Raw genomic sequence first — 25,725 nt, 5'->3', positions numbered from 1 at the left:
GACGGTATTAATCATTTTAACATACAAAATTATTATTAATGAAGGGTATTATTATTATTATTAGTGACGGGTATTATTATTAATGACGACGGTATTAATCATTTTAACATACAAAATGAAACAAGCTATGTATTATGAAAAATATTTATATCCGAAACAGAAAAAAATAAAATAAAAATAAAACCATGGTAAATTTTCATCTCAATTAGTCGACGATCACACATCACCTTAAATATCTAAATAAGTCGTGCTAATACCGTTATCTAAAACCTTCCTCTTGACATATAAATGATCAAGGCCCTTTTTGGTGAGTTCGTATGTGTACATGCTTTGTCCTTTGACAATGAAACCCTTGTTTACTTGTAATTCTTGTTTCGGGTCTTTGTTGAGAACCTTCAAATAATCTTCTTTGCTCAGGCGAAAATTTCTGTTGATACCCTTTGCACTATGTTTATCCTTGTCGGGAGAGTTGTTATGGAAGCAGTAATAAGTTTTGGCAGCCAAGCCGACAAACCCGTCACCTTCCCATTCCATCTTGAACAATCCTGAATTAGAATTCGGTGCAACAAACTGAAGACGACGTCCCTTATTAATACAATAACTGTCCACGTCCTTGAGTAATATAAGTATTACTTTTAATAATTGTGTTACTCTGTTACCTGGGGTCCTTAGATCGTATGCCGCATTGGATTTGCTGTCAATCCGTGGAAACCACTCCTTTTTAGCTTCCTCCCATTCTTGTGTCATTTCAGGCTTTACGACACTGTCTAAATCCATTCCACTGACAGCAAGATACAAACTGTCTGAGGATTATAGTTTGAGATTTGGTATTTTGATATCCTGTGTAGATGTATTAGACCTATTTTAGATTCAATTATCTCACAATGAGTCAGGCTATGTTTGTTAAAATTAAAACCTGTATCCATCTCTAAAACACAGTAGTCTCGTCTGTCAACGAATCGATCGACAACATCGTAGTAAAAGCTAAGCATTCGCATCTTAGCATACTGGTATACAAAGAAGCCTAACTGGATCGGTAGGTCGTGTTTGATAGACTTCTTTTTCAGTGTTATCTGGTATAATTAGATATTACGTGTTTCAAACTTTTAAAGATAACACTTTTATATCTTAAATATCTGATATAAAATCAATACATTAATTTCTTACTATTTTAAATAGGCGTCGAATAAATTATACCTCGAACGTTTCTTCACCACACTCCTCAAATGAGCTGAAGAAGGGATCGTTGATAAAGTAAGTAAGTAAGTAAGTAAAGATTATGACATAACATCATCACAAGTGTCTACAAAATATCATTGCACTAAATAAAAAAATAATTTAAATAAATATATTTTTCCATCAACATTAATAATTTATCAAATTCAATTTTATTAATTAATAAAATCTAATACATTATCTATAAATAATTCATTAATACTTCCCAGTGGAATAAAGATTTATGAAACGCTTCTTTGCCACAAAAGGATGAAACCAAAGATATTCATTATGTGTCTCCTTATTGCTTAAATAACTGGGTCCTTCAATTTTCCCTAAAACTTCATTCGAAACATTCCAAAAATAAAAATCATTTACACTGTTTTTAGAAATCATTTCTTTCTTAAATCCTTCCAATCTAACTTTAAAGCTTAAAACTGTCGAGCAGTTCTTGACATCTGAAGGGAGTTTGTTCCAGTAAGGAATGACTCGCTCCGGAAGAAAAGAGGACTGGAGATTCTTAACTTTAGTTACACTCTTATTACACCTATTGGTTGAAACTAGATTAAGACCAGATCTGCTCATTCTGAACAAACCCGATCCATATTCAGTCAAACCACTAGTTACTTTAAAAGCAATTTGACAAATGGATATCCTCAATTTGTCAAATTGAGGATATCCAGTCTGCAGCTGTATGGAAGAGTACCCACCTCATCAATAAGACGGGTAAACCGCCTCTGGACGCTCTCCAGCTCCAAAACAGTCCCCCAACTTCCATGAGCCGCAACTGGATTCCACAATTGGACACAATACTCAAGATGAGGTCTTATCAAAGCTTTATAAATAGCTATCATTACAACCTTTTCTCTAATAACTAAGTTCCTTACAATCCAGCAGATCATACGATTTGCTTTAGAAATACATGCTTTTATCTGTTCATTCCAAAGCAAGGAGCTATGGGTAATAACCCCCAAATCTTTTTCCTGTGCAGATACTTCTAGTTCTACTCCATTTACAATATAATTCGAGTTAGGATTATTATTCAGATTAATATGGACTACTTTTGACGCTTTCTCGATTCCACAAAACTTGACCGCAGTGTGCTTCGATTTGTCCATGATCGAATGTCCATACACACTGTTACCTACGAAAGTGGTAGGATAGTTGTCACGGATTTATTTTTTTTTCTATTTATTTGCTAAAATTCACCCAAAAAAATGTTTAAATAAAAGGTGGTATTCAAACCTATAAGCTTTGATGTATCACCAATGATTTTTTTACTGATGTCAGCGTCACCTGAATTGTCTTATTTAAACAAAGTACTCAAGAAGTTAAATAATTCAATCTGGAAACAACGTTCATTATAAAGTTTGTAAATATTATTAACACTAGCATGATGTAGCATAAAAATACTTTATTAAATACTAAGTAATTACACTCACCAGCTCTTCGGTCGTCAGACACTTCATCTCCGAATCGTTTGAAGCACTCCTTTGGATCGAATTGGATGACCTGGTATATCTTCGTCACTTTGAGTCCATGCTTTACATACCAAATCAGGAGTGGAGTTATCAAGAGAATTTTGGTTCCAAACATAGATCCAATTAAACATCTCCGATCTCGGAAATTCTGTTTGGATTTAGCCAAATGATCCGTCATGTAAACTCCAATGTCTGATAAGGATATAGTTGTGTTTTTGAAGATTGGTGTCATCTCAGTGAAATGATCTTTCAATTCTTCCGGAACCTCAATATCCACTTCAACTACACCAAACATGCTGCCGTCCATCACCATAGCTAGTATCTGGGGCTCTCTCATGTAAACATTCGACTCTCCCGGATACAAGTATTTGTTTTTGAAGTCGACAGTTTTCTTCAGATCTTTCCATTCACACTCCCAAATCACCTCTAATCGATACCCCTCATCAGTAATGTAGTCAGATACCTCTCCAGTGGCCTTATAGCGATCGTCAAAGGATCTCCAACCGTTACGAGATTCATCACGGTTGTGTTGTGGAGACGTAAAACAGGAAAGACATCCATGGAAGAAGCATCCGTGGAATTGAAATACAGTCTTTGATTCTCTGAAAAGAAAAAAAAATTTAAAGAAATACGTGAGGAATAATTTATAAATGACAACGATTAGCCAAGTTAGGTATCGAAATGAAAGAATCAAAGTAAATCATATAAAATAAAACCTGCAATAACCATCCACCGGTATTTTTCTGCTCCCTACTCTAAATTCAGTCCCATTGCGTGCATGTTGTATATCAATCCCTCGTGTTGTTTCAAGATAACCCATCCATTCACTACACACAGCAGAATGAGGTTTGGGATATTTCTTCTCGAATAGATCCTCCCGTTTTCTTCGAAGAAACATACCACAAGGCATTTGTTGCTGCATACACCCTAATAATTTTCATTGCACGTAAATAATAGCTTTTCCGTTCAATATAAACTTAGAAAATTTGACTCAACCCTATTATCTGTAAGAAAACATTAAACAAATAAAATAAAAATGTTAGTTCACTTACAGAGATACAGCGCGTTTGCATCATAACCCAAAATTCTCTTACACTGCTTTCCTTCGTCGTTATGTCTGATATTTGTGACACCTGTTCAAGAATATATATCATTAGTTAAAAATTTCTAGATCAAGTTATCAATTTTAGTATCATTCAAATTACTTCCGTATGTCAAAACGTTATCATTATTATTTTCGCTCACCTGCTTCCTGATATCTATCGAAAATGATGGCAGGGCCACCAACATTATTTCCTCTGAAAAGTTCTACCAGATCTGCGTTTCTTTTATTGAATAGGAGAAAATTTTCATCAGGTTTCAAAGTTTTAAACGCAAGCCTCTCTGCAATTCCAGGAACTGAAACCGAAAACATTATAAAAAAGTGTATTTTACCTTCGCAACAGTAAAATAATTCAATTCATAATTTGCTCCAAGAACTTCACCGCGTCGTTATAATATGATGTTATCAATTCATAATTTTTATAATTTACAGTACTTATTTTTACAGTTTAAATACCTATCTTTTGATTTTATTAGTTACCTGAAAATCCGTCTTTGAAAGCGTCAACACCTCGGTCGATGTAGTACTTAGACATATTTTTTAGGGCACTTAAAAATGGTTTGACATCTGCATTGTTATAATGGATTATATAATCCTTCATAGTCCATTTGTTTTCGTAGAACATGTTGCTTACTGTCTCATATCTCAGCTGAGATATTTGGAACATTTCGTCGGATGTAAGTGGAGTACCTTTCGACGGTTTTCTTCCTATAAGGTTAACTTCATCTGCACCCAAAATTTCCGTCGCAGTGGGTTGAAGTGTGTTGGATCCTTTTAGTGAAGAGTAAAAGTCCTGGTAAGATGGGAAGCGATCTGACTCAAGCTTCTTCAAGTCATTGAACCAATCATATGGAAAGAAACCCTTTTGAGCGTTAGCACCGTAGGCGTGAAGGAACTGAGAATAGTTAAACGAAGGTGCGATGTAATACATTACGTCAAGAAAACACAGCTCTTCAGTCACTATTGCCATGTAACTTGTACTTTTCTTTATGACAAACTTAAGCGAGTCTAGATCAATGATAACAGGGATAAGAAACTCTTTTAAAATTCTCAAATCATAACTGGCACCATTAAACGATAGCACGGGCAACTGGGTAATATGCTCTTCAAATCTTTGAAGTGTTCTCTCTGAGTTAATCTGATCTAGATACTTCGAGTATCTTTCACGTAGAATTGCAGATGAAGTTTCACTGATGTTCATGAGGTAATCAACAAACTTCTTCACAAGCTGATTTTGACCTCCCTCACAAGGCAAGATGAAACACTTCGGAGAGGTAAATCCAGGTACATTACTACAGACCGAAACAGACGCAAGCTCATGTTTAGACGTATAGTTTATTTTAGCTGTGTCGTTGATATCTACTTCCTTCTTCAACATACATTCAATATCATAAGTGGCCATGAATGGAAAAGGCCGAAGTTCAAGTGGCACGAACACCCCCTCCTCCTCAAGAGCCTCAAAAACAGTGGGTCGGAGGTTAAATGTACCGGTTCCGTATTTATGTTTAACACCTGCTTCACAATTCCGAACATGTCTATGGAAGTGGTTCGAGCTCGACCATATCTTATCACACTTTGCACACCTATATGACTGAGAGTAAATGGCTAAGTTCTTGATAAAAGAAAAGTGCTCGCCGTACAGGTTAAGATTCAGAGGGTTGTCAGACTCCGTGATGGTTCTAAATATCAAATCAGTGTTCCTCTCTTCATCCTGTTCATAAACGTTTATTGCAACTTCGAAGATGCGCGATATCTCCTCTAGTTGATCCAAGGTGACACCTTCAAACTCCTTAATAGACGCTTTTTCACAAAACAAGTTTTTCAGCTCTTTTAATTTCCCTTCCAGTCCATCAAGGGGCAGCCCCATGTGAAGACTAAGACTTCGAAAGAAACACAATTTGTCGTTGTAGGCCTTTCCTTTCCTTTTGGTTAAACTTATCAAACCTTTGTTGTTGGCAAGATGTGCTGGAAGTTCAACTGATGACCCAATAGGAGTTCCTGTGAGCTTGTAGACGAAAAATGTAGCGTTTGTGACTTTAGCAATGGTCCATTGACTGTTGGGTCTGGATATCGCTGCAATCAGGTCCAAACTTTCCAATTTCCGAATGAAGCTAACCTTGTCACTGGAATTTCTTATTAGGACTGGTTGATCAAGAAGCAGCTGGTTATTTTGAGAGCTTTTGTAAAAGGCATACTCCTCTGTGGTTTTGTTAAAGAGGATAGCTCCAAGTGAAATTTTGATTTTGAAAGAGTTTTTCTGTGATTTGAAAATCGACTTAAATCGATAAATGAGTTCATTTGGTGAAAATTGACCCATTTTGAAATTGAATGTATCCATTATTCGACCAAATTTGCTTGCTGTCTTAATGTATTGATCGTACTCCTCATAGATGTCGTTAAATTCACCCTGTTCTAAATCTTCATCATCCACATTTTGTGATAAAGATGCAGACGACTCCGGGAAACTGTTTCTAAGATTCCATTCATGAATCTCTTTATGGTCCTTAAATTCAGCCGGAGGCACTCGCTTTCCACAGTCTTTACACCGAATTTTACACTTGCTGGCATGCCTTTTCAAGTGATCAGCCCACATTACCGACCCACAGTCATTACATTTGGTCTTTTTATGTCGGTTCTGAAAGAAAAAGAATCGTATTGTAAAGTACAAATCTCATAACAACTCAGGATATTTCACAAACACCAAGTTTCATTTATCAAAGACAAATTATACAAGTATTTAAAATGTTGTATCATAATATCGTTTTAAATATTTTTAAAAAATACCTTAGGTTTCAACGTTTTATCCTCAGCGTTCTGTTGATCTCCTTCAGAGGAGGGTTCTTGAGATTCTCTCAATTCTTCAGTGCACTGGTGATTTTCAAGTTCATCCTGATATTTTGTCAGTATTTAACTATGAGTTTTATAAGTTGATAATATTTTAAAACGTAATCAGATGTATTTGAATGTGATTGTATCTATTAAAGTATGGTGCCTAGATTAATAAAATTTAGTTTTCTTTATTATTGTAAGAGTCGTGCTTATACTCGTTCAAAAATCTAAAAATGTACCTTGTGGTCGGCCCGAAATCCGCAGTTCCTACAAGATGCCACCAATCTCCTCCTTTTTCTCGGTACAGTTGAGTCAATATTAGAAGGCCCAGGCACTTCATCAAGAGCTTCAGGATACACAAGAACAGAAAGCATAAAAATTATTAGCCATTTGCCGAATAACCAGCAAATAAGTTTTTTCCACATCTCTATTCAGAATAGAAGCAAAGGAACGGAGGACTAAACTTAAGTCTGTATCACTAGTCAACAAATTATAAACGAACAAATGAGAAATGAAAGCGGCTGTAGCGGTAACTAGTATATAACCTCGGTTGGCTGGCAGAAATGCTGTCGAGTTTCTTAGAAACAGTATGATCTAACACCTGGCTGCTCTAATTGATGTGGGTGGGACCAGTGGAATGAGGGGCAGCATTTTCACGTGGGACTACGTAGCAACATATAACCCTTGATATTTTAGAGGTACCCTGATCATGTGGGGTACGATAATTGTTCAGGTGATCACTTCAAAACATTATGATCTAATAACACCGGGGTGATCTATACAAAAGTGTGATGCTAACAAATTTTTTAGTCACATTGATCCAATGTTACATCCAATACAGCTTCCACATGGAACGTAATATTACACTAATTATAAGGGTTAAAATATTAAATGAGTCACTCAAGTGATCTATAGGATAAGTATAGCGTGATAAGGATAGCGTGCTCGTGGCACATTATAACTTCACTTTGACCCACTCTAATCTGGTAAGATCGTTACACGATAAGATCACAAAAGTACCGCGAGCAATAAACATGACGTAATAATCAAGTTACATCCAATATAGTTTCCACATGGAACATGATATCACACTAATTACAAGGTCGCCGCCGGTAACATTACGTAATATGCTTACTCCAAGCACCTGTACACCACTTTTTCCCAAAATGGCTATTGAAAAGTCCCTGACATACTACTGGTATTTTTATTTTACCGCGGGTTTTGCTGTACTGAAGTAGTTGTTAACTCATATCTATCAAATAACAAATAAACCGATTTGAATTTAACTACAAACATTGTTCAAATGTTTTCCTCATAGGGATATTATCAACTCTCCAAAGACCTCCGTAATCAGCATCATTGTAAGCAACTCTACAGTTGGGGCCTGGAGATCCTTTTACACAGAAACAACGAGCAGTAAGCTTAATTTTGTCAATTATATACTATTCTGTTTTTGCAGAGTGCAGCAATATGGTATAAACATAATCTCACTGAAAATAAAGATTTTCATTCGATTATATATCCGTGAATATCACTCACATATCGCAGAGCGATTTCTACAGAGCAACCAAGTGATTTTGATTGGAGTGAATGTCAGTGGGACTCAATATCCCAATTCTGTGTGGGGCATTACAGGGACTGAATCAGAAGTCACCTGTTCCGTACCATTTAACATGACTGATTCTATTTTGAATAATTTGCGGTAAGTTTATGCTACGAGCTTAGACAGCCTAAAGACTAAAGAGTTGATTGGAAAATATTTTGTGAGTCACAATAATCTCATTTACAAATTATGGACCAAAAATTGTGGCCAGTTTTCATGCTAGTAACCAGAATTTCATGATATATCTATATATTTCACTTCTATCCAAATTAAATGTCTTGGTAAATCATAATACGATGTTTACTAAAAATGTCAAAACACGAAGGTGGAAGTTGGATGGCAAGTTTGTAAACAATAAAGGTTTTACCTATAATAAGCACCATGATGTTATCATCTTCAAAATGATGGAGAAAGTTTATGGCACTACAACGGTCCAGTGGAAAATCATAGTTGCTCACTCCACAGCAGCTGTTGGAAATCTTTATTGCCGGGCCCAGTACAGCACAGGTAAAGAAAGAAATTCTCAATCAGGCTTCCCTTAAATTTAGTTCATTAAATATAAAAGAATTTTCAAGTGGAAACATGCCAGTTAAAGGTTTATGACCTTTACGCAGAACCTCAAAGTTTTGTTGAATAAAAAACTCTCGAACCCAGGACAAATCGTTGATACACCAATGAGTCATCTGAACGAAATAAGGATAGACAGCGACCTCGATTTAATAGTCCTGACTCCAGATACAGGAGCTGTGGTGACTTTTATAACTCATGCACCTTCAGCACCGCTGTCAAGGAATTTGGATTGCTCTCTTGATCTTGTGAGTGAGAATTAATTATTTCAAACAAATTTTCTGGCATGCTTCATTTGTTCTACCATTCGTGAAGATCGTAGGTTCTAGACATAACACTGAATTCTAACTATCGATATCTCAGGTCAACCCTATTAGTAAATCGACAGATTCAAAAATCTCAACCGATGGGTTAATCTTCACCGAAGTTTATCACATTCGCAGGTGAGAACATCTTTAGAAAGTACAAGTTAAGATTAAAATTATTTATCAATCAAAAAAATAGCTTCCATCCTACTTTCGTTTTTACGGACACAATTAACGTAAGTTGATTTAAGGCTGATGAAATAGGGGTTGTGATGCATTATTCCTCCCTAATTATCTCATAGGAAAGGGGGAGGAGGGTAGGAGGGGTGATTAAATCATTGATTCAATTATTTTCAGTTCTGATTCTATGATAGAAGCAGGCTCAAAAGATGATTTAGTTTCACAACATGGTACTTGTGACTACTCCGTCCGGATTCAGAATTCAGTCCAAGAATCTCTTACAGTTACAGTGAAATTCTCGTTGCTCGGCAAGTATTTCTGTGTTCCTACAGCACTACACTATTTTGAACTTTTCTACCTAATGCTTTGGAAAATGACACAACGCCCTCAAAATGATTCCCACTCGATATTTCCATCAATAATTTAATTTTCTACACTTTCACGATCGGTCTCCGATTATTTCCCTGCAATATTGTTTTCCATAATCAAAGAAAGATTCGAATAACGAAATAAATAATATATTGATTTGCATGATTAATAATATTATGAATACTATCATAATTGATACAATATAGAGGAATTCGAGTAATACTGATATTTATAGATGTCTTTTTTCTGGGATATCATTTGTAAACTTTCTCGTCGTTTAGGTGAAGCAGTTGTCATAACACCAGTTTTGGCAACAGTGGGACGACCAGCTATTTTGACAACTTATTTCACTGCCAGAGACTTATCCGTCGTCAGGATCACATGGCAGAAAAGAAGTAAGTAAGCTTTATCTAATTTTACTTTAGTAATTATGTTCGTAGTTATATGTTAGTAATTTTTGAATTATAATACTTTTTGAATGATCAAAACTGAAAAACTTTAATAATTACTACTAGATGGAGGGTCAATAAATTGGGAAAGTCTTCCATCGGATCACCAGTGGCAGTACCGTACACTTATCTCTCCAATCGATGATAAAGGTGTGATGTCTACCAAACTCTTCATTCAGAGATTGACTTCTAGCGATGTTGCAGGTATAGAAATGCGATAGGTTTCTTCAATAATTTAATCTTAGGATGTTATACTTATAGTTATCATTTTATTGTTTACTATGTTCGTTGTAACTTGTATCTACACAGGCACTAGTAACCTATATTATTACATCGATCTTTGAATAAACTATCTTTAGAAGTTAATAAAGTTTTAACCCAGAATGCAAAATTAAATTAAAAAATCCATTTTTATATCTGAAGTTGTCTGTTTTTATTTTATTTTTCAGACTACAGAGCAGTAATTTTCCTTTCGGGTCAACAGCAAACATGTGACATGATATGCGTCAAGTCAGCTCAAGCAACAATTTCAAAAGTAAAGGCCGTTTTTGAAAAGTCGACTGCATTCTTTACAATGTCAGTCCTTGGAGACATAAAGCCATTGAGTGTATTCCTTCACTATAAAGGTTTGTACTTTGTTGTTCTTTTTCAGTTACAATTCACTTTCATTGACATTTTTTTATTTATTTTAATTTGTGTGGTTCACTGTTTGAACTTCTACCAAAATATTAACAGAAGTCAGAAGGCCTAGTAGTATATAGTATAGCTGCGGCTGGCGGCAACACTAAATAAATTGATAATATAGTACAGGTAAAATAACACATTTAAAACAAATTTAGAGACAGCCGGTTCTTGTACAGATTAAAAAAACAAAATACAGGTTGTGTTTTGTATTTGTAACTAGACTATAATAATATCTTTCTCAGAAGGGAACAAGGATATTCCAGTATCCCTTCCAGACTTCTCTGCAGTATCAGGTCCCTACACAATCTCACATCGTTTAGAGGACGTTTACTTTTGTGACGGTGGTCTTTACAGTTTCAGGTTTAAGTCATTCGAACTGTGCTAGCTTATAAATTCCTTGAATGATCCATTCAACGGCGTATTGTACATTAAATCTCGATTATACATTTGATCATGATTCTTTTGCCGTAAAGCAACTTTCTGAATTTATTCAACTTCCACTTCCAGTTCCAGGCATGGTCCAAATTAACGTCGTCTGTTGTTGGCTAGTAGTAGTGGATACATTAAGGGGGGGGGTGGGGGGGGGGGGGGGGGGGGGGGGGGGGGGGTCAGTTTTTTTGTGAAAGTTGGTTTCGAGATAGGTTGACCAGGAGCTAGGACCAGGGACCGAATTTTGAGGGGGTTCGGAGCCCAACGCCGAACGGTGCCCGAGGGGCAGCCACGCCATTTTTGCTCCAAATTAGGCCCATTTAGCAAAATACCCTGAACATGCCCAAAACCACCAGATTTTAGGGTCTCACTTGTGCTAGTGGCCCTGAACTCGTAATGAAGTTTCATCAAGCATTGGACAAAAAATGACTGAGTTATGAGCCAAAAACCATATGACCGTATTTGGGCATACGCACCAAATTTAATAGATTTTGGCCCATAAATTGGTCAAATATCAATATTTTTGAATGAAACCAACTTTATATGGAAGGTAATCCTATACTACACATTCTCTGTGATTATCTGCTCAGTATCTACCTAACTGTGGATTCTGTATTCAAATAATCGCAAAAAATGAACAAAATTGCCCATATCTCAGTTCGCGATATTTGCGAAACTGATTTCACTCAAAACAATAGAACTCAATAGGGTTTCAATATTTTTACATGAAATTTTCAGAGTCAATGTAGAATCGCATTTCGACCTTAAGTTTTGTATTGAAATTTTGAGTTAGGCCTTTAAAACAATTTGGCGGCCAAATTCTAAAATATAAAAAATGCCCCTCAAAAATTCGGTCACTGGTCATAGTTTGTTGGTCAACTGCTATCTCGAAACAAAGTTTCACAAAAAAATCAGGGTGAACCCCCCCCCCCCCCCCCCCCCCCCCCCCCCCCCCCCCCTTAATTAGTATTATACAATTACAAATGTATTCAAATTCAACGGCCCATAATATATCATATAACTATCAGGATCAAGTTGGAGACTGGATTCGAATTCAGTACTGACGAGACGAACCTAAGGATCAAACTACGCTGTAAACCACCTCGTACGCCCCCAAATACACTTTTGAAAAAGGTCAGTTTTATACAGATGTATTATTAGATTGTAGGTTTACAACCTAGCAGGACGCGCGCCGAGTTGGACTCGTCGAACAGATATTTTACGAGTATCACCCGTTAATTATTAGGTAGTTTAAAATTTGAATATAAATATGTTCTTCTTCCCGAATTGATTAGTCCATTTTCTATCCACACTCAGTGAGTCAACGATGTCATTTTCAGGTTGAAATTGCTGAATCCGACGACTACAAATATGTTGTCACGTGTATCAACGACGACCTTGTCTTCATGGATGAAAACGCGAAGGAAGTGATCTGCAACACATCTACTGGCTCATATCACACTAAGATTGATCTTAGTCCTTGTCTAAGAGTCATTGAACAAATTTACCCTAATTGAGCATAGACTCTTAAATTTGAAACATAAACTGGGATTGCAAGGTTCAAATCATCGCTTATAGGGGGGCATGACACGTCTCCAATGTCTCCAATGTCTCTTGTCTTTTTTGAAAAGATAGGGTGCGGAGACGTGTCCTGGAGACATTGGAGACACAGCTTTTGGAGACATTGGGGACACAGCTTTTGGAGATATTGGGGACATAAAATGGATATTAGGGGCATTGGAGACATTGGAGACACAGCTTTTGGAGACATTGGGGACATAAAATGGATAGTAGGGGCACTGAACTAGGGATACGTTGATTACTGGAGACACAAACTTCAAAATATCCCCAGTGCCCCTACTATCCATTTTATGTTCCCAATGTTCCCAATCTCTCCAAAAGCTGTGTCTCCAATGTCTCCAATGCCCCTAATATCCATTTTATGTCCCTAATGTCTCCAAAAGATGTGCCTCCAATGTCCCCAATGTCTCCAAAAGCTGTGTCTCCAATGTCTTTGTCTTTTTCGAAAAGATAAGGTGCGGGAGAGATTGGAGACGTGTCATCCCCCCTTATATGTCATAGTTGTATTATTGTTTCGATGTTGGAGCCAATTGAATTCTTCAGTTAGTTTCTAATTCTATCGACATCGTAAAACTCTCAAAACGATACTGGGCGGCGCTCAGTCTGCCATTCGCCATAGTTGGTTGTTTATGTACAAAAAATCCGGAGTGCTGGGGCCCCCAGGTAATCGAAACAATCCAACATGTTAAGCCGTAGTACATACATATGCATTACTTTAAAACCGACTTTACACTGAAACCGTCATAGACGCGCGCGCGCGTCTTTCCGCGCGGTGTAGTTCTGGCACGAAGGAAGCCGACGCGTGTAGTGGAATTTGAAATGTGATGCCAAGGATTTCACGCCGACAGCTGTGATACAAATGATAGTGTGTGGCTAAATTGCACAGCGGAAATCAGGTTTATACTTTGTTATTCAGGATAAAATTTGGAATATATAAATTTTGTTGAAAATTTGTTAAAAAACAATTTTATGATGAATATATTATTACTTTTTTAATTCAGTCATTCAATATAACTAAAAAATAACAGATATGTGGAGTTCCTGTCGCTAAAAAGATGGCAACCGTATCGGCCCTGTTAATCCGGGGGAGTCTTACTGCACTTGAGAACAGACAGTGCTGTGGTTAGTGGTTGACATAATCACAGTAGATTTACCATGGAAAAGAAGATACTAGTAACAGCACAAAGATTCATATCGAGCTATTGTTATCAAGTTCGACTCCTGTAATGTTTGATGAGGAAATGCCATAGTAATCTTTGGTAACTCTTACGCAAATCGACAGGATCAAGTGGATTTAACACTGGGTGATTAAGACGGGGATACAGAATTGTAATATTCTGATAAGGAGGATCTGGTGGTTAAACACGAACTGTGTGTGAGAGTTTTGGCTAGGGCTGGATAGATTATTGGAGTCGGGACGTGGACGGTATTACTATAAAGTCACGATCGGCGTTAATTCCACTGCAACTGCACTGTCCATCCTAATTAAATTGGTTGGTATGGCATGGCTGTAAATTAGTTTAGAGTTAGTAAGAGAGGGACACAATGTATATCAAAACCGGCAGTGTTTTGTCTGTTACTGGATCCTTGGTGTTGTGACGTTCACGTGGTGTTGTGACGTCACGTGGGTGTTTGTGGTGACGGTCACGTGGTGTTGTGGTGACGTTTCGTTGTGTGTGGTGACGTCAGTGGTGTTTGGTGACGTACTGATACAGCTGGGATCAGTAAGTAATATAAGGGCGTTAGAAAGAAATTTTGTGTAGTACATTACGTATAACATACTCGTGTTTATTTATTTTTCGACTAAGTACGGGCGGAAAGGAATCTTTGTGCTGCAAAATCCGTTAGGGCTATCTTAATTTTCTCTTTTAACTATCAGTTCATGCTAATGTTTCATGATCGTTTTCAGAAAACATGTTTGGGAGTATGAAAGAGCAAATCTGTATCAAAAGCTGATTGAAGGAAGAAAAATAATAAATGATAAAGGAAGGTCTTCTAGATAGCAACAGTTGTGAATAAACAAACCAGGGAAGAGAAAATGTGACCGTCTGTTAGGAATTGTTTAACTGGATTCAGCAAGCTCTTCTGCTGGTCAATTGGACATCACTTCTTCAGACTGGGGGGAGGTTACCCGACAAACATGAAATTACCTTTCTGAGTGAGTTTTTAATTCGTTTTTATCAACTTTTTGCTTTATTATTACACGTTTTCACTGTTAAGATTGGACATATTTTTACCTCTAAACATTTGAAAATTTTGCAACCATTTCTCATTAAATCCTTCAGAAATTGGCGTAATCGATAACTTTTCGTTTACAATGGATGAGGTCAGCTGTACATCTAGTGACACCGGGCAAATCGGATTGTCGTTCTAGCCTTAGGGTAAAAAGCAGCACTTTATGAAATAGAGCCTGTATAGTTTTGGATAAGAGGCCAAGCCGCTGATTTTGGATAGGAGGCCTTTATTGCTTTATATGCCGATGCTAAAGTTAGCCTTTAAAAAGTACCACAAACATTCCAAAGTAAACATTGTTGTTTTTGTTAATAAATCCATTTTTAAGGAACCGGTACGCGCTATTTTGCGGCACTTTACCTTGAAAAACAAAAAATACAGCGCGCTATTTTAAAAAATTAAATGAATATCATCCGTCCAACATTTTTTATAACATATTTTTATAACATATTTTTATTTTTATTTTCATAAGGCCGTACAATCCAATTCCTAATTACCATCTTTGCGCATATTTTTCTTGTAGTGCGATGGGTTGACCATTGTTAATGATCTGGCCCGATGCGCGCTACCTCGTAGCTCGTGCCATCATTTCGAGAAGAAAGCGGCGCGCGCTACTTCGAAGAAATTTAGACGAGTAACATCCGTCTTCATCTAACCATGTGCTTTCGCGCCGCTGCGGGCACGCTTGTTTCACAAGTCAAGAAAAGCACCTATCCATGAACACCGATGTGAAGGTTCGTGCGCGCGCGCAGTGCTGACAACAGCGTCTATCGCATCTTTTCTTCTTCGTAGATCGGCAAAATGCACCATATTTGGGCCTTACTGGGCTGTGCTCAGCCTGTCATTCCGCCAAATCTCTATATGTTTATGAACATGATAGCCTGAGGTCCCCAGGTATAAATTTGGGCCTTGCCAAGTTGCGAGGGATTGACATTGTGAATCAACAATCAAGGTAACGGGTAAAAATAACAATTTTTAATTTATATTAGTACCCAGCTCAAAGGGGGGCTGAAACCAGTTTTTCGATCAAATGCTGCCAATTGTTTAACGGGTGATACTCGTAAAATATCTGTTCCATATATTGGACCGTCAACGAGTCCAACTCGGCGCGCTTCCTGGTAGGTTGTAAACCTACAACCAATTGTAGTCGAACGTCGCAAACAGTTGCTGCAATGTAATGAAATCTTTGTTGCTCTATCCAGAGCCCTTGCGCTTGCAGTAGCGCGCGCCCGCCTCACGGCGGTAAAAAGGGCTCTAGCCATCAACCCACCCAACAATTTTGGCACCACTCTACAGTGGTGCCAAAATTACCCGCGCTTTTGTCCTCATATGCGACGTGTGTAGCCTTTCAGACATTGATTGCGTAAACGAGGTGTCGTACGTCACCTTAAAATCGGGTGACAGGGGGCTGACCATGCCCGAACCTAATTGATCATTGATTGGGTTTGAGGTCACGTGATTATGAGCCTATGAGGTCACCCGACTATGACGTCACCAGACCTTGTCCTCCGTTTCCCGCTCATTTGACCAGGTGAGCTTGCATGCTTGTGAATGTAGGTGTAAGTACAGCTGTACTGTAGTTTATACCTAATTAACCCCTATACACTGTCACTATGCACTATAGAAACCTGAAAAGTGGTTACTGCATACTGGAGGGAGAAGTGCCAAGACTACCTGCGCTACATAGACGCTGTTGTCAGTACTGCGCACGCGCGCACGAACCTTCCCATCGGGGTTCGTGGATAGGTGCTTTTCTTGACTTGTGAAACAAGCGCGCCCGAAGTGGCGCGAAAGCACATGGTTAGGTGAAAAATCTTTGCGTTTTGCGAGTCAGTATCATAATTGAATCACATATATTCATATGCTGAGCTTGGCTTACATAATATAATGCAGCGATTTCATTGGACGAGAGCAATTTTTGGCGACGTTTGACTACACATGGCAGCGTTTGATCGAAAACTTGGTTTCAGCTCCCCCTGTGAGCTACAACGCGCTTTTCTTAAGTTTGGAAAAATTTAACACATGCCGGCATTTTAAATTTTGCGTATGACATTTGTTTCAAAGAATAAATTAAGTAAAACAAATTTTTGGTGGAATGCCGAATGGCAGGCTGAGGGCCGCGCAGTAAAACATTTTAAGGCATATCCTTTAATTCTGAATTTATTCAATTCATTTATGATTTAATTTTGACCATTGTTAATGATCTGGCCCGGCGCGCGCTTTTTCGTAGCACTTGCCGTCGGGCCATTTCGAGAAAAAAGCGGCGCACGCTACTTCGAAGAAATTTAGACGAGTAACGTCCGTCAAATTTAATTCAAAATAAACCGGAGTTGAGGGATGAGGAAGTTTATTATTTATTAGTATTACTAGTATACCTAGCTAGTCTAATTTGCTAGTCTATTGCTCACTTCTCTCACTATGTTGCTCACTTCTTTCACTTCTGCACGTATATGCGATAAGCTCGAAAGAAGAGCCGCGCATTGGGATTGGCGTGTGAGGTAATTGCATTGTTAGTATAGTTAAAATTATTGATCTTTAGCATAGATTATTTTTATTTCTACCCTTATGTGTGGATGATTTATTACATATTATTCTTACCGTAACCTTGACATTTACCATGATACCTCACCTTAACCCTAAATTAGGTGATTGAGGGTTAAATGATTATGGGCCCTGCCTAAAGATTAAAATTCTTATCTTGTTGTTATTGATTAAGCCGAGTACAATTTATGTTTTATTTTTTGTATTCTTTAATGATGTGTGACCGATCTAGTAATACAACAATATTTTTCCTTGTACAGTGATGACATAGGAGACTTGATGCTCCGCGATGAAGATTTTCTAAGTCGTGTCACATCCAGTTACAGTTCTAATGATTGGGAATCGAGCGGTTTACTCGATTAATGTTTACTCAAAATTATAATACAAACAGTAATAGATAGATTAGATTAGATTAGATTAAGAACAATGACATAAACATCATCACTAGTTTTAAACATTCTTTCTGATTTCCTCATTATCAGAACTGTGAACATTTCACAGCCTTCGTCATTAAAAAACAAACAAATTCTATAACTAACATAATTGTCATAATTTATTTACATATAAAAAAGTTAAAAACCGTTAATTTAAAAAATAAATAAATAAAAACAAATTCATGAGATATTTATTCCCTTTCTCTTGGCAACACACGGATTTTTATATAAATATTGGACTTGTTGCTTCTTCTTTTCGATATAATTTACACCCTCTATTTTTGCTAAAACTATATTTGACACTTCCCAAAAGTTGCCTGTGTCTACTAAATTATTAGTCTTTTTAAATTCTTCTAGATTAATTTTAAAATCAATAACAGACACTGAATTTCTAACAAAAGATGGCAATTTATTCCAAAAGCTGATAACACGCTCTGATAAAAAATTATTAGACAAGGTCTTAATATTTCTATCAATATTGTTAGATTTAGTGCTAACAATTTTATCTCCCGATCTACTTAAATTGAAAATATCTTTTCCATACTCAACCAATCCATTTACAATTTTGTAGGCTTCAATCAAATCTCCTCTAACCCGTCTCTCTGCGAGTGTTGTAATCTGTAAGGCATCCAACCTTTCACTGTAAGGAAGTGTTCCAATATCATCAATAAGGCGTGTGAACCTTCTCTGGACATTTTCCAGTTCAATGATAGTAGCCCAATTCCCATGGCAGGTAGCTGGAGACCACAACTGAGCACAATACTCCAAGTGGGGTCTTATTATAGTTTTATAAACATTTCTCATAACATTAATTTCTCTTATAATGAGATTCCTTGTAACCCATGCAATCATACTGTTTGCTTTACTAATGGGGGGGGGGGGGGGGGTGCCACTGTCCATTTTATCCCTGCACAAAAAAAACTGAAAAAAGACAAAGACAAAAGGGACAAAATGGACAAAAAGGACAGAGACAAACGAGACAAATATACAGGGACAAAATGGACAGTAAAGAGAAGTCGCTGATTTCCGATAGGGTACAGGGTGTCGATTTTTTATTGTTTATGCTTCCTGTGTCTGAGGAAGCGTTCCTTCTTGTTCCACAGTTGTTTACATTTAACTTCTTTTTCAGTTACTGGGCTGCGCTCAGCTTGACCATTGTTAATGATCTGGCCCGGCGCGCGCAACTTCGTAGCACTTGCCATCGAGAAGAAAGCGGCGCGCGCTACTTCGAAGAAATTTAGACGAGTAACATCCGTCAACGCTCAGACTGTCATTCCGCCGAATCTTTATTCGGGCTGAGTGAATAACGACCTCCATCGCCCTGAAAAAAGTGCGAATGCTCATTGGATGTTACAGCGCACGTGACTCGCATTCACGTGATCGTTCAGAACCAATTACAGCCGCGCAAAAGATCACGTGCACGCCAACTACCAATAAGAAAGAAGTGACGTATGCGCTAAAAGAGCCGCGCGCTGAGTTAGATTGTAAAATCTGGTTATTTGATTGTAAAATCGCATAAACGCGCCTATTTGCGCGTTTTAGAGGGTTCAATTACGCCAGGCTATGTTAATGAACAAAATAGCCTGGAGTCCCCAGGTAACTTTTTCAGCTGTGTCTTTCAGTCTTTCAATCATAAGTTTTGTGCTGTTGCTACTCAGTTGGTCAATTGATTTAAACATCTTCTATTTTTCTTCGTATATCTTCTTTTTCATAGGGTGATTTATTTTCTAACAGGCTTGATTTTGCGCTGTTTTATTTTTTGCAATCTTCTTGCTCATAAAATGATTTATATCATGTTGGTAACACTTTAACCTGTGTATCATGTTGATCCTCCTATTGATTGACAATCATTGCAGTGAAAGCAGTATTAATGTTGTAGCGCGATGCGTTACTGTGCCGCGTTGCTGTGTACTGGCTAGATCGGCGAGATGCGCTACTGTGCCGCGCCGAGCTGCCATGAATTGACATCGTCAATTAATATTAATGACATTCTCACTTTTCAGAACTAAGTGCCTTGCTCTATCCAACGCCCTTGCAATTGCAGTAGCGCGCGCCTGCCTCACGGCGGTAAACAAGCGCGCCCGAAGTGGCGCGAAAGCACATGGTTAGGTGAACTAAGTGCCTAATATAATTAAGATATAACATCTAAACAGTTTTATCCCTGTTCCATATGATCGAGGATAGTCAAAGCTACAAAACCTGACCAAGTTTAGCTCAATCTAGTACTGCGCGTTCGAGATATGAGGTTAAATATACCTCCGTGATAGATAGCTCCGTGAGGCGGGCGCGCGCTACTGTAAGCGCAAGGGCTCTGGATAGAGCAACACCATTTTATGAACGATGGATGAACTTACAATATATTTTGAAGTTTTTGAAGTATATTATATGTATTTATTATTCTGTGGAAAATAAAATTCTCTTTTTCTTAAATTCTCTTTTTCTTAATTCTTGTTCATATTGAAATATTACCGCCAGCGAGGAGCCGCAGCTGCAACTGCGAGCCGTGTTTCCCACCTCCCTGTACTGTCTTGTGATCAGCAAGAGTTTAGTCAAAGTAATGTGTATCACTCGCTTCACTCCTACAACGCCAAGCTAGTAATTGAGTTTTATGAAAGCACTCTGGCCAGGCCAGAGTACATGGAATTGGAAGTCAGTGGATTCTTTCTACCTAATTTTACCTCATCCCATTAAGGAACGCGCGCTGGGTAAAAAGTAACCTAGCCAGAGTGGAAGTCGGCGCCCACATTAAATTTTTGGAGAAAATCGCTCGCCAAAATTTTTTGGACCAGGACGATGTCCTAGCCTGGCAGCTCATTGCGCGGCGCGTCGCAACGAGCTTCGTTGTTCGTCGACGTCCGACGAGCAACGAGAAAAATTGCGTGGCGCGTCGGGTGGCACATTTTAATGGGTGATACGCGTATAGTAAAACAAAATTTTAGTAAAACAAAATTTTTATTTACCACAAAACAATCAATACATATTTAATATTATTATTCATTTACAAATAAATCTAAATTTAAATTCAGCTATATACACAATACACAGCCCGCCGCGCAGACAGCCACACATTGCTGAGAGATTCTCAGGTGCAGATGTAAGCGCCGCGCGCGCGAGGTTTGTTATCTTACAATTACATGTCACGATATATATTATAAATTTCGATCGCTGACGTACAGCGAGCAGCACAGCTGCGAGGGCTATAGTTAGAGCAACACATCGCGCCACAAGCCAAATGTTTATCAACATATTGACTAGCTACGCGATCCTTTTCCGCATGCGCTCACGCTTTGCTCAAGTTGCGCTTTGCTCAAGTTGCGCTCGCGTTAACTGCGTTAACGACCAAAATTTTCCCAATATGCAATAATTATTTTGCTTATAAAATTCTCTGATAATTAATAATATATCGTTACATGTAATTGTAAGATAACAAACCTCGCGCGCGCGGCGCTTACATCTGCACCTGAGAATCTCTCAGCAATGTGTGGCTTTCTGCGCGGCGGGCTGTGTATTGAGTATATAGCTGAATTTAGATTTATATTTATTTATAAATGTATAATAATATTAAATATGTATTGGTTGTTTTGTGGTAAATAAAAATTTTGTTTTACTAAATTTTGTTTTACCTCTACATTTGAGCTTGTCTAATTTTTTGTCTCATTTGTCCAAAATTTGTGTCCCTTTTGTCCCTTTTGTCCCTAGTATTGTCCATTTTGTCCACAAAACACTGTCCTTCACAGAAAAATGTAAAAAAAGACAAAGACAAAATGGACAAAATGGACAGTAATACCCCCCCCCACTAATACAACTTTTAATATGTTTCGACCATTTCAAATCTGAAGAAGTTAAAACTCCAAGATAGAAAATATTAACGTTAAAGAATTCTTTTAAAAAAACCCTCTGGAAAGGGCACTGCACACGGTTTATCAAAAAGTGCACTGTGATCATGAAGTACTATGAACTACAGATTTAAAAACACAACGCTTCACGCTACACATGATATTACACATCCATAATATCGATCCTATAGGTTAAGAGGTTTAGACTTGCACTGAACAGCTTGGACTATTGTTTTTAAAATTTTGTGCAAAATTTTACCATCAGTGATTAATGATTTTGGCCGGTAACTCAGCGCTTACAGTAATTATGAGTGCGCGATTGAGATTAATGTATGGAAAAAGAATTTAGCGGCAGTGAAATGCTTGCTTATCTACGCTAAGTGGGGGTAGTTATGCGAGCGGTTATTATATTGGTAGTCAGTAATTGCAAGTTGTTATTTAAATTTGTGTCATTTAGTGTAGTTTCTATGTGCTGGGTTGTGTGATTTTCATACTGCTCCCTGTTGCAAGCCATTAATTAGACAATAGACTTAATTTAAACTTAGATTATATTCGTTTCAGTTGAAATTCGATTCAGGTTAAATGTTAAAAGTTTAAATTTCACGTCTAGACTGTCTTAGGCCAGGAACATTGTGCAGTAGGAATGGTTGCCACTCGTTAACATCACCATCACTTTGAAGATTAAGTAGCATTTTCTTGGCACTAGTCTTGAACAGATTTATTGAAAATAATGTCGGAAGTGTAGTAACGTCTGCTTTGTCTGCGGAGACAGAGAGCAGTGGTCCCTTGTAGAAAATACTGTTTTGAAAGTGTCTTTTCCCGTTTAACTGGAGGGGGGGGGGGGGGTACCAATGGCATAAATGGCATAATGGAGAATTGGCCAATAAAAATTTCCATTTATGCCATAAAACGTATGCCATTTATGCCATTTTTGATATAATACATTTCTATTTTCTTTATTTGTCATATGAATCTTTAACGATCATTCCAAGCGTTATAAAGCATGAAACATGTCTCTTATTCAAGTACTAATAATAATTTGCGAATTTAAAGTCAAATATGAAGACCTTATGAAGACAAGAAGTTAGCGGATAAACTATCTAGGAAATCAGGCCAACGATATAGTGAGGCAATGACATTTATTAGGAAGAGAGTAAGATTTGACCTATTGAGAACAACAATCATAGCTCTTAGAGGAGAGAGAGGGTTTAAAAGTAGTAGTGCAGTAAAAATAGCAGAATTAGATATAAATTTGGAGCCAGTTCTTTAAACTGGCTTACTTATACTACTTAAAGGGTGTTCAAGGGTTTTCTATTGAATTTATATTGAATTTTATATAGGGTAATTGTTATATTATGTGTATATTGTTTGAATAATTTTTCTAATATGAAGACCTAAATTCATGGCATAAATGGAGAATTGGCCAATAAAAATTTCAATTTATGCCATAAAACGTATGCCATTTATGCCATTTTATGCCATTGGTACCCCCCCAACTGGAGCCAGGAGCAGGCTGACGTGTGATCAGATAGTTTTGTGGGTATGTCGGCGGGAAAAGCTTGAGAGATGTTTTTGGGGACTAACTGTGGCATGTTTTTAACTTTATACATCAAGATAATTGAGGTGTAAACGATAAGACCATGCACAGTGAGAATTTCATGTTCACTGAAAAATGGCTTTGTGTGTTGTGGTAAGGCACCTTCCTTAAAGTAGTAGTTTACGAAGCCAGGCATAATAGCCCTTATTCCTTGCTTCTGTTTGCTGAATAAAGCATCTATATGGCTTTTTGCAGCAAAACCCCATATCAATGAACAATAGTTTATATGAGACTGTACAAAGCTTTGGTATATCTGGAGTCTAACTTTAATCGGCAGCCGACTTTTTATTTTGTACCAATATACCGCATCATTTTCGCTTTAAGAGCAGTAATGTGACTGGTCCAGGTCAATTTTTCGTCAACAATTACGCCAAGAAATCGGGCCTCAGTTTTTCGCTCAATAGTGGTGCCTGCAATTTGAATATTTACGTCAGGTGTTGAGGTTCTGTTGGGTGAGAGGAGCATGTAGCACGTTTTCTTAAGGTTTAACGAAAGACCATTTTGATCTACCCAGTTTATCAATAAAGGTGAAAATTCTGTCATCTTTTGTAGTATTTCTTGATGATTTTTACCTGTTATAATTATGTTTGCATCGTCAGCATATAAAACAAATTTAGCGTACGATTTGATTTTTGGCATGTCATTGATATATATTACGAAAAGTAAAGGTTCTAGAATACTGCCTTGCGGCACTCCGTGTCTCATGGATTGTGAGGAAGAATTTGTGCCCCCTATTGAAACATACTGACTCCTGGAACTTAGATAAGACTTGAACCATTGGTGTGCTAGTCCTCTTATGCCATAATGATACAGTTTGTCTAAGAGAATATCGTGGGAAATTACATCAAACGCTTTGCTAAAATCAAGTAGGAGGAGTAGAGAGACCTCTTTTTTGGAGAGGTTGTGTCTAATCGTGTTGGTTGCATCAAGGAGCGCATGCTCACACGACCGACCCGGCCGAAAACCGTATTGTCCTTCAAATAAAGTGCTGTGTCGCTCCAGGAAGTCAAGGACTCTTCTGTGCATGAGTTTCTCATAGATTTTTGAAAAGGTGCAGAGCAATGATATTGGTCTGTAGTTTTTCACATCTAGTTTTGAGCCTCCCTTAAGGATAGGAACTACCTTTGCAATTTTCAGTGATGTCGGAAAGCAGCCTTCATTGAAGGAAGAATTTACTACATTTGAGAGTATTCCACAAAACTTAGGACAATCCTTGGCAATCTTGAGCGGCTCAACTTTTACATCCTGTGTGGCCTTATTTTTCAAGGTACATATTGTTCGTTGGATTTCGACAGGATCAGTGGGCGAGATGAACATGCTCTCCTCAACCTGGCTGTCTAAATATCTTGCATGCCCGCCAGGGTCGAAAGTGGTACGCGCACTGATCTGATCTTTGATTCTAGTTGCTATATTAGCAAAGTACGCGTTGAAATGTTCAGCAACATCACGGTTCGAATTTATCAAGTTTCCATCATCTCTCCTCAATTTGAATTTGGAATTTTGCTTAGCTTTCCTGCCTAGAAGTTTATTTATCATCTCCCACTGTTTCTTGGAATTGTACTGATATTCTTCAAAGTATTTTTTGTGGTATTTGTCCCTTGCTAGATTGATATTTTTATCACAAAAATTTTTCAATTTTTTGTACGCAGCAACATTTTTCTGTGTGGGGCAAACTGTGGATTCAAAATACATCAAGTTTTTTCGAGCACACGCGTCTTCAAGCCACGGCAGAATAAAAGGCTTGGGGTTTTTCCTTTCATTCATCCTTCTGACATGCTTAGATTTGATTGGATACGCAGTGTTATAGTGCTTGTTGTAAATTTCGTTGAACTTATCATACTGCTCATTAGCATCCATGTTTGATGTTATTTGCTCCCAATTTTCAGCGCCGATCAGTTCGTAAAATTTTAAGTTATTAGCGGCGTTGAATGCACGTGTATCACGCTTTTGTGATCGTTCGGTTTTGGATCGATCATTAGCAGGACTGTAAGAGAAATCACCAAGAGAGATCGTAGTCAAGGTGGCAAAATGGTCTGAAATGTCAACTGTCAGGACATTGCAACTGAGAGTATGCTGAACATCGTTGCTGTAGACATGATCAATTAAGGTCCTGCTGTGACTTGTAACTCGTGTTGGTCGTGCAACAAGCTGAAAAAAACCGTATTTCGACATGGTGTCCACTAGATTTTGGCAATGTACATTGTTGCTGTGGTTTATGAGGTCTAAATTAAAATCTCCAGCAAACATTATGTGTTTTCTGTTGTGACGGTCTAGGCTTAATAGTACCGAAT

At 37.7% G+C, this 25,725-nt stretch overlaps 2 protein-coding genes across 2 annotated transcripts in view; one reads left to right on the top strand and one right to left on the bottom strand.

Moving 5' to 3' along the window:
• The window catches only part of LOC134823749 (myelin expression factor 2-like), a 75,852-nt gene that overhangs the window by 38,721 nt on the left and 11,406 nt on the right, over positions 1-25,725 (top strand). The gene's annotated exons all lie outside the window — the stretch shown is intronic.
• Positions 183-1,241, bottom strand: LOC134823531 (uncharacterized). Its single transcript, XM_063835031.1, has 4 exons — positions 1,198-1,241; positions 917-1,073; positions 660-803; positions 183-545 (listed from the first exon to the last, which is right to left on the bottom strand). The coding sequence occupies exons 2-4, from the start codon at positions 996-998 to the stop codon at positions 229-231; spliced, it is 543 nt and encodes a 180-aa protein (XP_063691101.1). The 5' UTR covers positions 999-1,073; positions 1,198-1,241; the 3' UTR covers positions 183-228.

This window comes from Bolinopsis microptera, chromosome 11 (genome assembly GCF_026151205.1).
Source record: "Bolinopsis microptera isolate Bmic1 chromosome 11, MBARI_Bmic_1.0, whole genome shotgun sequence".
Lineage (NCBI taxonomy): Eukaryota > Metazoa > Ctenophora > Tentaculata > Lobata > Bolinopsidae > Bolinopsis > Bolinopsis microptera.
The sequence above is the reverse complement of the archived record's forward strand: the minus strand, read 5'-3'. Positions and strand labels throughout refer to the sequence as shown.

What these genes read in the sequence shown, in the direction of transcription:
- LOC134823531 (XM_063835031.1), bottom strand. Translation starts at nt 998, where the DNA reads ATGCGAATGCTTAGCTTTTACTACGATGTTGTCGATCGATTCGTTGAC. An exon ending in TGTTTTAGAGATGGATACAG is followed by an intron (nt 804 to 916) that starts GTTTTAATTTTA and finishes TATAATCCTCAG; the next exon opens with ACAGTTTGTATCTTGCTGTC. An exon ending in ATACGATCTAAGGACCCCAG is followed by an intron (nt 546 to 659) that starts GTAACAGAGTAA and finishes ATTCTAATTCAG; the next exon opens with GATTGTTCAAGATGGAATGG.